Raw genomic sequence first — 13,955 nt, forward strand, 5'->3', positions numbered from 1 at the left:
ATGGAAAATCCGAGTCCTCATCTATTCGTGTATGTTTTATGTTGAAAAAGGATTCAAACCCCTTCCAAGAAAATGCGGCAAATCTGCGGAGAGCTTGTTTAGTGATAAGCCATTACAAGCAAGTCTTGGACTAAAGTATGAACAGCGCAACTACCAGCCCTATTTGTCCTAGCTTTACAGCTAAAATTGCACCTAACATTGCAGCTAAAATAATAGTCAACCAATAATATCTCTTTCTTCAACCCAGCGGCACAATCTCCGGCGCTAAGTAAAATGGTTTGATCCAAAAAGGTTATACTTACAGCCGATGCCAAGACATTCCGGGGGAACTGGCGGAAACCCAGTCTTATCTTTCAATTTTAGGCGATTCCCGGTAGTCATAATCCTCGGAAGATAGGAAGGAATGGAGATAAAAATCCGATTTTAGATCGGAAAATCACCATATATGTGAGCCATATAATCATTGCAACATCTGTGAACTGGAACTGGCAACTCAAGGTAATGTAAATCTGTGAAATAAAATATTAGCCGTGTCTCCCGGCCTCAACAATGCGGGGAAACTTTTCTAGCGGATCTCCAGATGGGCTTGCGTCGGTTAACTGTCAATATCACCCGAAAATGACAAGGTCGTTGCTGAGTTAGTGGCAAATGTTAGTATCGTGGTGGCTTGTTTCGTGTGTCTCAGACCGGAGGCCCCACGGACTTGCAAGGGGTGCGTGGCGCTAATCGATAACTAACTACTGCCCATTGGTCGATACAGAGGCGAGATATCTCATGTGATGATAGTATCGCGTGACATGAGAAACGATCGAAGACTTTGAATTAATCGAACGTAATCAGGTATGGAATTAGAGGGGTTGGGACATGTAGTTGAATCTCCGACGAAAGAGCTGAAAGAGGTATCCAATGGGAATTCTTCCTGTGACAAAAATCAAAGCACACATATTAACCTCGAAATCCCGAGGCTCGGTGTGAACGAGAGGGCAAAGCTGAGCCGAGGGGCTTTAGCCCCTTGATCTGATCCCTTCCACTTTGAATATATGCATAAGATTATGAGCAGACAATGAAGCACGGAAATGAAAGCTAAAAAAAAAACAAGAGTGAAAGGGTAGAGAGAGAGCAACGTGTTGCAAGCAATTTCCAATTTAAATAACTCTTAACTCACAAATGTTACAGACGAATAGTGGTGCAGTCGATATGGTCATGGGAGGATCATTCCCCGCGACAACTATATCAACTTACATATGCCTTATTCTATATCTCCTTGGAACAGATTTCCTCCGTTTCCTGCGGACCATTTCCATATCAAACCAGAGGGCTGCAGTTACTAGTCAGGCCCACTCGGCACCCAATCGAACGGCAGCGATCTTGCGAGCCACGCGTACAATGCCGCCCGCAAGCATAGATCCCGCCTCGATACTGACAAGAATGTTTGAACCAAGGGCTCGGATCTGCCGGTGAGATCTTTGTTTTGACAACTCGACACGGCACCACGGCCTCGTCAAATCGTGGAGTCGGTTGATGTATGCAGATTATATTAGCCGCGATATCACCATCGGCAATTATTTAACTCGTAGATATAACTAGGGCCCGTTATCAGTCTGCATGGTAGCTGCAGCACGTGGGTATCAAATAGTATCGAAGAATGCCTGATCGGCAGTCGTGTCAGTCCAATCCTCAACCGGGACAGACGTCTTGGTACAGAATCGAGACCGTCTTCAGATACACTCATGGTAAATTGTTGGCTGATGACCAGTCCGCAGAGAAATCTCCCAGTGAAAGGAACTCTTCTTCACTTATGGCCCACTCAAATTTGGCAAAAAAATCCTCGTCCATCATGAACTGTTCTTGCGGTGGACTGATGTTCTGCAAAGCACCGCCGGGTGGCTCTCGAGTTTGGTCACTTCCCACGAAGGTATTCCCTCCATTTGTTCGGGAGGGTACATTGGCTTTCGAGTAGGTACTCCCATCGGCTGTATCAGCGCCACGTACTTTGACACTAGTGTGGGGGTCAAATTCATCTCGCCACCACCAGACAGCGTCAAGGATCTGACTCAAAATCAAGCGACTACGGATCCGAAGAGCAGTGTATTCCGAGCCATCAGCCTTGTGGAATGCTTTGCTACTATTCCAGAGCTGGTTCAACACTGTGATTGTTTTGGCCGCTGTATCGGTCCTGTCAGTCGACATTTGTTTGGCCAGATTGATGGCAGTGAAAAATGAGGCACGAGCACGGCTAGTTTCCAGCCCGCTCGAGGCAACTTTGCTTTTGAGAATACGCAGGAGTGACATCGATGCAAGTAGTAGACCGAACCCGATTTGGATTGGCGCCATGGAGAGGAATCCCATCCTGTCTGTCAAGGCTTGGATATAGTCTATCAAGTTGCAAGCGGTGACTATGAGACGTGGGAGACATCCGCTAGAAACCGTTGTCTGCGTCTTGTAGAAGTGGAAACTCTGTATTGCCATCCGACAAAGGAGGAGATGATATCTTTCATCGTCTATAGCAGAGGACATACGTCGTCAGTGAGGTGAAGTGTCGGAAAGTTTGAGGGTAGAACATACCAGCTACGGCCTGCAGCTCAATGCCATTAAGCTGGTCTTCGTATGCTCGCAACAACTTATCCAAAGCCACCTCCTGGTCCTGCGACATGGAACGCACTCCATTTTCAAGAACAGCCTCACTACATTTTCCAACCAGCTCCTGGCATCTGAGCTTTTGAGCCAGCTCTGGAGCTATCATATCAAACAGCATCTGCCGTTGGGTAGGGTCCTGTGCCAAGCTGCCTAGATTGCGGGGTGATTGACCTTTGATGACACACGATCTACTCGATTGATCAGCACGGTTAATTTTGCAAGATGATGCTCGCTGCAAGACATAAATACCCACCGCTGGTACACAAGAACACAATGAGCCCAGAGTTCCGAGCGTCGGACCATATCCAGCTCTGATGGCGCTGGAATTTTCACTCGAGAAAACTCATGACTGGACATCGGGATATGGAAGCCGTTTTGCATAGCCACATGTAACAACATTCCACTCAGAGGAAATGTCACGTCCGGGCGATTTTCTTTCGGAAACGGCCATGTTAAAAGGAGCAACATGCCTTGAATCGTATACCACGGAGCGCAGGGCGACAAGACCGACATGAACGCCATCTCTGTGACCTCCTGAGCCAATGCTGTCTGCAATGTAGGGTTACCGCGATATGATCGACTACAAACGCCAATCACGGTCCAAAAGAGGAATGGTGACTGCCCGTAATAGGCATCCGGCCTGGTTTGCGCATCGAGAATGGGGAGAAATGAGGCATAGTGACGGAAAAATCTGATCGAAGTTAGAAACAAACCAAACAGATCATCCCGGAGTATGCTGTGGACAGAGATACATTTCGTATAAATCATCAATCTCCTCTCCGGTGACCGTAATACCCTTCAGAGACCGCGACTTTGTAGCGTCATTGCCCTGCATCATTGTACCCGGTGTGCAATTCGTAAGCTCAAAACGGTGCTCAGGATAAGATGATGATAAGCTCTGTGAAAGTTCTGATACAACACTTGAGTTCTGTCCAGCCGAGACTCCCATCCTCGATGGTGCCGGTAGTAGGGTAATGGACGGGTGAACGGTGGGCAAGTGCCGGGAAATCTGCAGTTGTTGGCGTAACTGCTCTTTCTCTCTTTCAAGTTCGTTCAATCGCCTATAAACGGGGATTCGTAAGGTGAATTCACTCCTTTCTGCTGGTTTGTGAATTCTTACCGACGCTTGTGTTCCCTCGTGAAGGCACCATTAATAGTGCATTTATAACCATATTTCTTGCAGCGGGAACACGGAGCAGTTTCGTTTCTCCAGACATCGCATTTGGACTATGGCGGTCAATTCAAGCTTTGAACTTATGGAAGAATAATCAAGACCTTTTGTTGACGGCACTGGGTGCACGCCTTTTTTCCTTTCTTGGGTACTACTCTGTATCTCATCTTAGCGTGCATCCAAGGACAGAATTGGATGTCATACTCTGTGTTGCCTGGGGCTTCAAGTTGATATTGAGACTCCATGCTAGCGGCAAAGCGGCACCGGTATTCTAGCCTGTTTCCCTTTGTCGCTTAAAGTGATCAAGTAGAAGAAGAAAGAGGTCTTGTGAAGCTCAATCCCGGTAACGGGATGATGACGAGCTTCTGATTGGCTGGATGGATGAATATGTCATGTGACGGGGGCCAAATGGCCTGGCACACCGCCTTGGCATATGCTGGCCGCCTTATTGCCGCCAATATATTCTTTTGCTTACCTAATGCATATCAAGGGCGAAACACATCGTTAGGGTCCTTCTAAGATTGACATGCATCAACCGTAGGACTATTGAGCAAATATGTATTATACTGTTCAATAGAAATTGATGCCCAGGTGATGAATAATGCCAGGACCTCAGGACCATATGTACAATTTTGATAGAAAGTCTTTCTAAGGTTGTTGGCTTGATACTTTGAATCCCATTCGGGTTGTTGAGTATGTATATATATGGAAATTGAGCACCCTTGGAAGTGGCTCACAATCTTTACTTTGAGCCTCTATTTTAAGTGAATGATGCATTGAAATGCTACCAGGTGCAGCAACCTTGGAAGTGTCATGACGCCAAAAGGTGCTGTAGAGTTGGCCAGTCGGAAAACCAACATAGAACCAACATAAACCTGAACTTTACAGCCCGAATTACCAGTCTTTCAAATTAACAAAACGCTACCGTATAATGGGGCATGAGTCTTTGTAAAGGCGACTTTGGGATAGTATAAAATGTTTTTGCCCAGCTCCTCATTGCCAGGAAATCTAAAGGACTCTGATGAACGAACTCGCGGCTAAACTAAAGGGCACACTTATGTGACTTGGGTTCGTTTCCATGGGTTCACACCTCGAGGGGATCATTCGGTGGGGGCACTACAGTACATCACAGATAGCCACCGTGCCAAATCACGTAATTTGGGACTAACCTTTGCTGTATGTGGTTGGTGTTCAGTTGCTGTTCGTCTGGAGCGTGGTCGATGGCGAGGCGGCAAAGCCGAAGCTCTACTGCGGATTATGACTGGCCATTTGGGTGTTCTCTGGCTGGGACTAACAGGGGCAACTGTAGCAGGTCATCTATGGAACGATTTCCAGAAGCTCGATGAATATTTGTCAACGACTAAAATTGGCAATTTAGTGTGACTCTAGCAGCTTCTCGTGACTACTTTAAGATCAGAGCAACTTCGAGTATGTTGTACAGAGTCTCCTCATCGTAGTCTAGACTCCTCTCCACGGAGTCAGGACTTGGTAATTGTGGTGATAAAGAGTATTTCCTTCTGGAAATTGGCAAATTTGGGGGTCTGTCACATCCCCCGCGAATTCAGCTCAATCAAAAAGAATGTTCCATCAGGCCTGGATTTAGCAGACAAACGCCACCACCACCGATGATAGGAGGCAATATGGAAAGAGCGCGATGCCTTCACCGTGACATCACTGCCTCCGAAGCCGAACTATATAGAACAACACAACGAGATCAGAAAATCAAACAGCAAATACCATTAATCCTCTGCATTTATCATGAGTTTCGATATTCCTACTGTCGCTGAAATCCAGCTCGCTGCTGAGAGCGGCCAGCGCATCACACCAGATGACGTGTCAGCCATCTCCCAGGCAGAGAGTGCGTTGACAGGGCATGGACCTGCGCGGGGCGGACCAGCTGGTGAAGGTCAACTTTGCTTTCTATAAGCAGAACAGGACTGATCGTCAATAGCAACGGCACAGAGTCTGTCAATGAGACAAATGAAATTTGAAGATAAGGTCAACGAGGTAGCGCGGAAACCATCAACTGAGATCTCGCTGGCAGATGCAGACGAAGTTCAAGCCACAGAGGTCAGTAGTGTTGGTAGAAATATATTACGAGTATGAAAACGTTAACACAAAGGGTTCCCTAGGGTCGAGCATTCAATCAACCGCCTGGCGTTGGCTATGTTTCCGCCCAGGTTCGGTCGATTGCCGAGAATAACGAAGCGTTAGGGCTTATTTCTGCTGCAAATGTCCCTGGATTCGTCACAAAAGACGAGGCAAGGAATGCGCAACATGCTGAAGCTTTGGCTTATGGCGGTCAAAACCCTCGAGGAGGAAGGGCAGCTCAGATTCAGGTAAGTGGGCCTTAAGACCTCCAATGATAGGTTCCTGACAGCCCTGCAGAGTGCAGCCGATAGAATCGATAATGCTCGACGAGGCAGCTTTGGCAGCCTTTAGCAATCCGTGCTGCAGTGTAAAATAGCTAATTTGAACATATCAAAGTATTAACAAATGAAATAATATATTCTACTACTGCCAGTTTAAAGATGACTGATGTCATGTGTGTTACAAAAATAGATCAAAAAGGTATTTGAGAGCTCAATTTGAAGTGTCCGATTATCATCCCTGGGGCTATCATCCATTTTAAGAGTAATTATCCGTAATAGGGGGCCAAAAGTTCCCTGTCCCGCTATTTTGGTTGCCTTGGATGCACAGAGCATGTTGCCAAGACGATCGACGAGTTTTACGGTAAAGCTGTGGGAATAATTGTCCGACGTAACATTTTACAGGAATTTACAAATACTTATACCAATTAGCGGGGTATCACAGTCGCAGCTTGTTAGGAACTGGTTTCTGCACGTTGATCAATCACAATGCAGAGGCAAAGCGAGTTATCCAGCTTCACACTTCTCGACTCTTCTTTCTCCGAGAAAACAATCATAGACAAGCTTCACGATCATGGAGCCATGATTGAACAAAACCCTTTGGTGATCCACTACGAGCGGTGCCAACCGCCAGCAGATGCACCGGACGAACCTCTCAACGTCTGGTATACACTCACCGACCGTCTCGATTACCTCCCTAGAGGTTTACTCCAAGGTCGAATCCGTTATTTGGCAAGCTTCCGTAACACACCCCGTGGTCTGCAAACTCATATATATGCTCCTCTGGGGGTTCACATTCGGAATGAATGGAGTGTCTACTCCAATCGGACGGGGGCGGAAGCTGAGCCCGAGCTGAAAGATAAGCCAGAAGGATTGTATCTCCGGGAGAAAGTTGAATTACAGTGTCCGTTGGGTACATCATTCTTTGTGCGTCGAAACATTGAGAAATCTCACTCGACATTAGTGGCGCGACTTGTGGCTAGGACTAATGTCAATAATGACTTGGAGGGGTAAAAGGGCTCCCTGGCGGGGACAATTAATTGCAATTATTTGTCATTGCCTTGCAGCTCTCAGGCCTGCGTGAACCAATAAATTCATAGTCAGCAGAGGTTTTAAATTCAATTTGGAATAAAGTGGAATTCAAGTGGATTCTTTTCGTTTTTTCATTTGTAGGGAAACTAAAAGACTGGAGCTCAACAAAATTCTTGTGTTGTAGTAATGACGCAACGGGTGTTTCTCATGTACTGGGTACTTCGCTCACCGACATTGGTATATAGAATGAATAAGTAGTTTTGACTTGACAAATCATTGAAAAGCTCAAAAACAATAGCCTATTCTTACATATGTAATTAAATCAAAAAAATATATATATCATATTGTACATTGGAGCCAGGGTTGAGGGAGATTATCTGTCCTTAAATACCTTCCCTTCCCTCCTCCCGAAGGTCCTCATATCCCAAGTACCTTGCGAGAATCAAACTATTCAATATGCCTCTTTCCGGACACTGCCTTTGCAAAGCCGTCACGTACACCGTGGACGTTGAAGCTCCTTTGATCACTGCTTATGATCACTGTGACGACTGCCAGCGCCAAACTGGCTCTACCTATTGTTAGTCCTCGCAATACCTGGAACTTTACCTCCAATATTGAATGGCAATTGTTGACTCTTTGATAGCTCTGGTTACTGTTGTTCCTAAGGACAAGCTGACCATCAAGGGACCTACCAAGAGCTGGGCTGGCAAGGGCTCCTCCGGCCATGCTGTCCACCGTATTTTCTGTTCTGAGTGTGGCTCCCCGATCGCCCATGATCCAGATGCCGCTCCCGAGATCATCGCTCTCAAGGCTGGTACCCTGGACACTGAGATCAAGAAGAACCTGAAGCCCGTAAGCATAACCGTTGGAATTTGGGATTTTAGATCATGGATTTCGCTGACACATTTGTTACAGGACACTGAGATCTGGACTGTCAGCAAGCTTCCCTTCTGTCAGGAATCTCTTGCCCACCCCTTCAAGCACATGCCTGAGTAAGCGCTAAGGCTGGAAGAAAGGAAAGGGTTTATAATGATTTATTACGAACAACAATAAAGTCCAATATGACGTGCATTGATAATCCAATCAAAACATTCACATTATATATGTTGTATGTCCTTGTTGTAGTCCAAACACACTGCTTATCCGAAGTAATCTCGGTGCATTCAGGTGAGACCAAGTGTGCGTTTGGCTGTGTCTTGGCAGCTTATGCCTAAAACAAAGGTTAAGAAATAGGTATGTATATCCCCCGAATACGATCTTAATAAACCAACTTATGCCATTGTTTTAGAATTGTAACCCATCCAGATTTATTTTGCTCATAAGCTAGTCTTGTCTTGAAATATGTCTTCTGGTATTTTGTTTATCCGCGACTCACGGACTGATGCGAATTATGAAATCCCAATCTATCGAAATGCTATCCGCGCGACTGATTTGCAACATATCCAGGCAGACTCGGTTGGAAGTAACCGCGCCGACCAAGTTGCTCATGGATTACGCGTCCATGATCCAGGCTTGCAAAATACTGCGGTGACAGATTCGGCTATCAGCTTTTCGTGAGTATCACACAGTGACATTGCTGGGTTGGCTTATTTATTTTCAGTGACCATGAGCGCGGCCTACTCCTGTATCGCGGATATACCTTGGAGCAGCTTTGGGGAGCAGAATTTGAAGAAATGCTGTATCTGCTATTGTGGGCGAGATACCCAACAGAGAGTCAACGCGAAGAGCTCCGCCACCAGCTGGCACAACATATGCAAGAGGTGCCCGATGTCGTGCGCCAGAGCATTTTGAATATTCCGTAAGTTTACTTTATCAAATACGCCTTCTCCGTTGACAATACTTGGAAATCCTCAGTAACTAACTATCTGTGCAGACGCACAACAAGTCCACTACCTCTAATTCTCGTGGGCCTTTCAGCATACCTAGCCTGCCTACCTGAAATTATCCCCGCATCTGGAAACGCGACACTTTACCAAAATGACTTAACACGAGCCGATCGAGTTATTCTCCAAACGATAGCGGCTTATGCTGTGGTCTTCGGGGTCGTTCGCTGCCACCGACTCGGCATTGCCTGCAGACCCCCATCCCTCAACCAGACATATTATGAAAATTTCTTCACAATGGCCGGTCTCATAGATCCCCAAACAAACGCCCCAGATCCTGTACGAGTTTCTTGTTTCCGTCGTTTTGGAAACCTCAATGCCGAGCACGGGATGGCCTTATCGGTTTTCACAGCACTTGTGACAGCCTCATCTTTGACAGACCCAGTATCTTGTTTGATAGCAGCTATAAGCGCAGCCCATGGGCCCTTGCACTTTGGAGCTACGGAGTCTGCCCAGCGCGCTATACGTGAAATAGGAGAGCCAAAGAACGTCCCAGCTTTTATGGATGAAATAAAAACGGGCAAACAAAAGTTATTCGGCTATGGCCATCGCACGTACAAAGGAATGGATCCGCGCGTGCGACCCATCCAGAGCATTCTCAAGGATTTGACCGGTGTGCATCAACCCTTACTGCAAATTGCCGAAGCGATTGAGAACGCAGCGGAAAAAGATGATTACTTTCATAGTAGGGATTTGTATCCTAACGCGGACTTTTACGGGAACTTTGTTTTTACTGGAATGTAGGCCGTCATACTGCGCAAAGTCTGAGTATCATGTATGATATGCTGATGCTTGGCAGTGGATTTGAGCCGGATATCATTCCGGCGGCTATGCTAGCTCATCGAATTATTGGCATCATGGCACATTGGAGAGAGTATACGGGTATGTGTGAAATATGCCGATGCCTCAGTGACCTCTTGACTGACAAAGGCGCAGTTAATAGGGGTAAACTTTTCCGACCTACTCATCTCTACACGGGTCACGCTGAGCCAACATTGAATCCTGTTGCCAAAATTTAGGTTAAACTCCTCCTTGCCTTTTCAGTAATGAATTGTGTCAAATTAGTGAGATACATGGATTATGGGAAGACTACTCTAGTATTCAGTATGTCTAGGTAGAAATGACCCGAGCGGGATTAAACTGAGGCTTGGAAGGTGACAGTAGAAATATGTTGAACTATCCGTGGAGTCTCTTTGAGTCTTAAAGATTGCTCTAACAACTTATCTGATATCGCGATTTGAAGCTAAGGTGATTTCAACATGGCCAATCAAGAAGTTATTCAGCCAATGCTGCGCCAAGATGGTGCAGTAAATGAATCAACACATTTGCTGGATACTGCGCCTCCCAACGAGCCTTACTCCGAGTTCACGTCTGCCCAAAAACGCGTCATTATTTTAACTGCAGCTCTGGCATCGAGCTTTTCACCTCTATCTGCTAATATCTACTACCCTGAGTTGGTTTCAATCGCGAAAGACTTGCAAGTCGGCGCCTCTCAAATCAATTTGACGATCACTACATACATGGTATGAATATGGACACTTTAGAGAGAGGAACTATTTCATATTACTGACAGCTGGCACAAAGATATGTCAAGGTCTCGCTCCGATACTAACAGGATCATTTGCAGACCAGGCAGGTCGTAGACCAGCATATATTGTTTGCTTTGCGATATATATCTTCGGCAACATTGCACTTGCTTTACAGCACAGTTTCCCCGCATTGCTCGCTCTTCGTGCTCTCCAAAGCTGTAGCAGTAGTGGAACTGTGGCCCTTGCGTCTGCAGTGGCGGCCGATATCATCACTTCTACTGAAAGAGGCTTGTCTATGGGAATCACATCACTAGGAAAAATCCTAGCTCCATCTATTGGTCCAATCCTGGGAGGTGTTTTGAGTAAATATTTTGGCTGGCAAGCAATCTTTTGGTTTCTTGCAATCGCAGCTGGGACAATTTGTGTGCCTCTACTGTGTTTCTTTCCCGAAACCTGCCGTCGCATTGTCGGCAATGGATCTAGTCCCCTGGTAGGATGGAATAGATCAATGCGGAATTACTTGCAGAATCCCACTTCAAGTACCGCAATATCTTCCAGTGTGCTGAGGTGTCGCGTGAAAATCCCAAATCCATGCTCAACTCTACGTCTGCTTACCCACCGACCTGTGGGACTGGTACTTTTAGCAAATGGGATGATCTTTAGCAGCTACTACGCCATCACAGCTGGAATTCCAGCCCTATCCAAAAAATAATGTGATCTCGACGATCTGGGCATTGGATTTTGCTTTATCCCCGCGGGTTTGGGCTCCTTATTGAGTGCGACTGTTAATGCAGTTTTAGTTGACTGGAACTATCGGCGAGTCCGAGGTGATGTAGGTCAAACGACACACAGAAACCAGAAGCAGAACATCATTGAATTTTCTATTGAGAAAGCAAGGTTGCAAATTGGATTGCCAATGGCAGTATGCTGCTTCCAGAAACGAGAATCTGGGGACGTATGAGCTGACTCTTCTTTCCTCTTTTAGATACTTGCATGCACTTCGATTGCCATATAAGGTGTGCTCATGCCTCTGGAACCACCCCTGTTCGTCGCCACTGTTGGTCATTTTCGTAATTTGCTTCTGTATTACGGGGGCTTACAGCGTGATGAACATATTGATTTTGGATCTGTACTACGATACGCCCGCCACCGCAATGGCTGCCAGTAATCTAGTCCGGTGTTTCTTGGGCGCTGGTGCTGCAGCTGTGGTGAATCTCCTAATCAACAATTTTGGTATGCAATGGACGTACGGTCTCGTAGCAGGAGCAATGGCCTTAGTGACTTCCCTTCTAATCGTCGTTTACTCGAAGGGCTGGCAATGGCACAAGAAGCAAGCGGATGTTGATACACAACAGCAAACTATACACGAGGAACCGTAGTATTCTGCAGAGGCACATACCTCTATAAATCAATGAATCTAGGGCAACTTGATTTATCTTGGCTCTCATCCCCTCGCAGTCCTGTGAGCACATTGTTCAATTACATTAGAGCTCAATATGGTTTCATTTATTTGGATGTGTTACTTTACTTTTACAACAACTGCGCACGTCCTCATTTGGCCTACCATAATTGGCCATCGGCTTCATGTACGGTACCCTGGGGGTCAATGGATCCGTCCAGGGATGGAGTTGGATATCCGAGGTATTCTCAAACTCTCGTCATGAAAGCAATTACTTACAATTAGCAAGAAACTACCATACCGCCAGAGATTGGTACCCTTGACCTTGAATGCAGCAAAAAATATATAGTCTTCTTCATCGATGTTGATGTTATCTTACCTGGAACAAACATCCAGTCAGTCATTTTACATTGGTACCATTCAAACCTTTCGATGGATTGCACAAGGACCCATCATCCTTTTTTCATCATTCCAAGTGAAGGCCATGAGGATGACAGTCATGCTGCAACTTCGTACATAGCCCCTCGTGCACCCCCAAATACCCATCACCGTTACGTCTTTCTCCTTTTTGCGCAACATTCTCAGTATGAATTTCCTGAATGCTTCGCACATGTGTTCCCAGAGACTGTTAGCGCCCGGTCCGGCTTTGATATCAGAAAGTTTGTTCAAGTCACAGGGCTTGATCCACCCATTGCGATAAATTATTTCTTCGGCCGACATGAACCGGCCGACGGAGAGTCAACCACTGTGCCTCTCACTGCAACGACAACATCCTTCTATTCTGTGAATTGTCCTACGAGCGCAACTAGTTTGTTAAACTGAATGAAGCTCGATGGAGGAAATGAAATTCTTGGCTAGATCCAATTCATGTGCACCCAGATTGAGCAAATCCAGAGCATACTCGGTTCTCATGCTTTCATGACACTAGTTTACACAGGAGGTTTAGGATTTTTCGCCCATGGAGGCGATTGATAAAGTTGAGAAATAATATTCAAATGGTCTCTGAGATTTCTACACTCAAACCCAAGATGGAAGATGAATGAAGGAAAAGAAGGGCGTTGTACATCTCTTGATGAAAATTGCTGTATTTCAACTCTGTTTCCATCATATTCAATCATGTTTTTTTTCGGCACCCTTGTTTGCATACTCTTCGTGTTGAAATCATGGGATACCCTGTTCGACCTTTTGTTCGAGGCATTCTTATGATCTATTGATGATGATGATAGTGCCATGTACAGGCCGCAAACCCTCAAAGCGGGCTGGGGTCTAGCCCCAGTTGTGACCGAGCAAGTGATGACTAGAACTAGTCGGGCTGGGCTTGGTAGTGAAGAGATTAACTGAGGTTCTAAGACAAGGCAGCTTTATGTGTGCTACATAGTGCCAATTTTCCAAGGTTCATAAGTCCTAGTTATCAGTAGGATGTTCCACAATGGAAAACAACATCTAGCCCAACCGCATGTTGTTGAGTCTTTATATTCTTAGCTTTTCTCCGCTCGCAGCTCATGAAATGGCATAGTTCGTTGTGAAGTATCAACTGCGACTAGCCATGTGGGACATTGTGGATTGAGGTCTAGGCAAGAGGTTGGATTTCATCGAACCCGTCCCCAACAAAATAAAGGCTAACATGCTGATGTAGGGCAGTTTTTAAAGTTATATAAAACTTGATAAATTCTAGCTAGCATGATTCTTCTCATAGAACATCTAGATAGTGTGTTCACTCGGTATTCCGCATGTATATATTCACGGGCTCAATTGCACCAATATCCTTGCCCTGTTTCCCCTGGGCAAATTCATGCTTCTACTAGTTTAACGTAAGCTCTAAAGAAAATCAAGCTTTTCTGCTTTCGCATTATATTTACGACCCTCCTGAATCATGGCCTTGATATTCATAGGTATGTGATCCAAAACTGAACTCGACCGACAAGGATCATGACC

The 13,955-nt window shown here is 45.8% G+C and overlaps 6 protein-coding genes across 6 annotated transcripts; 5 read left to right on the plus strand and 1 right to left on the minus strand.

Moving 5' to 3' along the window:
• Positions 1-1,728: 1,728 nt before the first annotated feature.
• N7529_003379 (putative C6 transcription factor (Leu3)) lies at positions 1,729-3,854 on the minus strand (the record flags this gene model as incomplete). Its single annotated transcript, XM_057238906.1, is given in 6 exon segments — positions 1,729-2,501; positions 2,566-2,644; positions 2,663-2,825; positions 2,891-3,328; positions 3,390-3,735; positions 3,758-3,854. 6 exon segments carry the CDS (start codon positions 3,852-3,854, stop codon positions 1,729-1,731), a joined length of 1,896 nt encoding a protein of 631 aa, XP_057101517.1.
• A 1,712-nt stretch (positions 3,855-5,566) lies between these two features.
• On the plus strand, positions 5,567-6,250 carry N7529_003380 (uncharacterized protein; the record flags this gene model as incomplete). The annotated part of the gene is made up of 4 exons (XM_057238907.1): positions 5,567-5,714; positions 5,760-5,878; positions 5,941-6,147; positions 6,197-6,250. 4 exons carry the CDS (start codon positions 5,567-5,569, stop codon positions 6,248-6,250), a joined length of 528 nt encoding a protein of 175 aa, XP_057101518.1.
• Positions 6,251-6,666: 416 nt separating this feature from the next.
• On the plus strand, positions 6,667-7,191 carry N7529_003381 (uncharacterized protein; the record flags this gene model as incomplete). The annotated part of the gene is made up of 1 exon (XM_057238908.1): positions 6,667-7,191. One exon carries the CDS (start codon positions 6,667-6,669, stop codon positions 7,189-7,191), a length of 525 nt encoding a protein of 174 aa, XP_057101519.1.
• Positions 7,192-7,665: 474 nt separating this feature from the next.
• Positions 7,666-8,205, plus strand: N7529_003382 (GFA family protein; the record flags this gene model as incomplete). Its single annotated transcript, XM_057238909.1, has 3 exons — positions 7,666-7,786; positions 7,853-8,061; positions 8,125-8,205. The coding sequence occupies 3 exons, from the start codon at positions 7,666-7,668 to the stop codon at positions 8,203-8,205; spliced, it is 411 nt and encodes a 136-aa protein (XP_057101520.1).
• A 345-nt stretch (positions 8,206-8,550) lies between these two features.
• On the plus strand, positions 8,551-10,111 carry N7529_003383 (putative citrate synthase; the record flags this gene model as incomplete). The annotated part of the gene is made up of 5 exons (XM_057238910.1): positions 8,551-8,762; positions 8,810-9,007; positions 9,083-9,832; positions 9,892-9,974; positions 10,029-10,111. The coding sequence occupies 5 exons, from the start codon at positions 8,551-8,553 to the stop codon at positions 10,109-10,111; spliced, it is 1,326 nt and encodes a 441-aa protein (XP_057101521.1).
• A 240-nt stretch (positions 10,112-10,351) lies between these two features.
• Positions 10,352-12,842, plus strand: N7529_003384 (MFS transporter; the record flags this gene model as incomplete). Its single annotated transcript, XM_057238911.1, is given in 6 exon segments — positions 10,352-10,615; positions 10,641-11,111; positions 11,126-11,255; positions 11,288-11,379; positions 11,458-11,961; positions 12,306-12,842. The coding sequence occupies 6 exon segments, from the start codon at positions 10,352-10,354 to the stop codon at positions 12,840-12,842; spliced, it is 1,998 nt and encodes a 665-aa protein (XP_057101522.1).
• Positions 12,843-13,955: the final 1,113 nt, after the last annotated feature.

The sequence above is a fragment of the Penicillium soppii genome (assembly GCF_028829465.1).
Source record: "Penicillium soppii strain IBT 18220 chromosome Unknown utg000003l, whole genome shotgun sequence".
In the NCBI taxonomy this organism is placed as follows: Eukaryota; Fungi; Ascomycota; class Eurotiomycetes; order Eurotiales; family Aspergillaceae; genus Penicillium; species Penicillium soppii.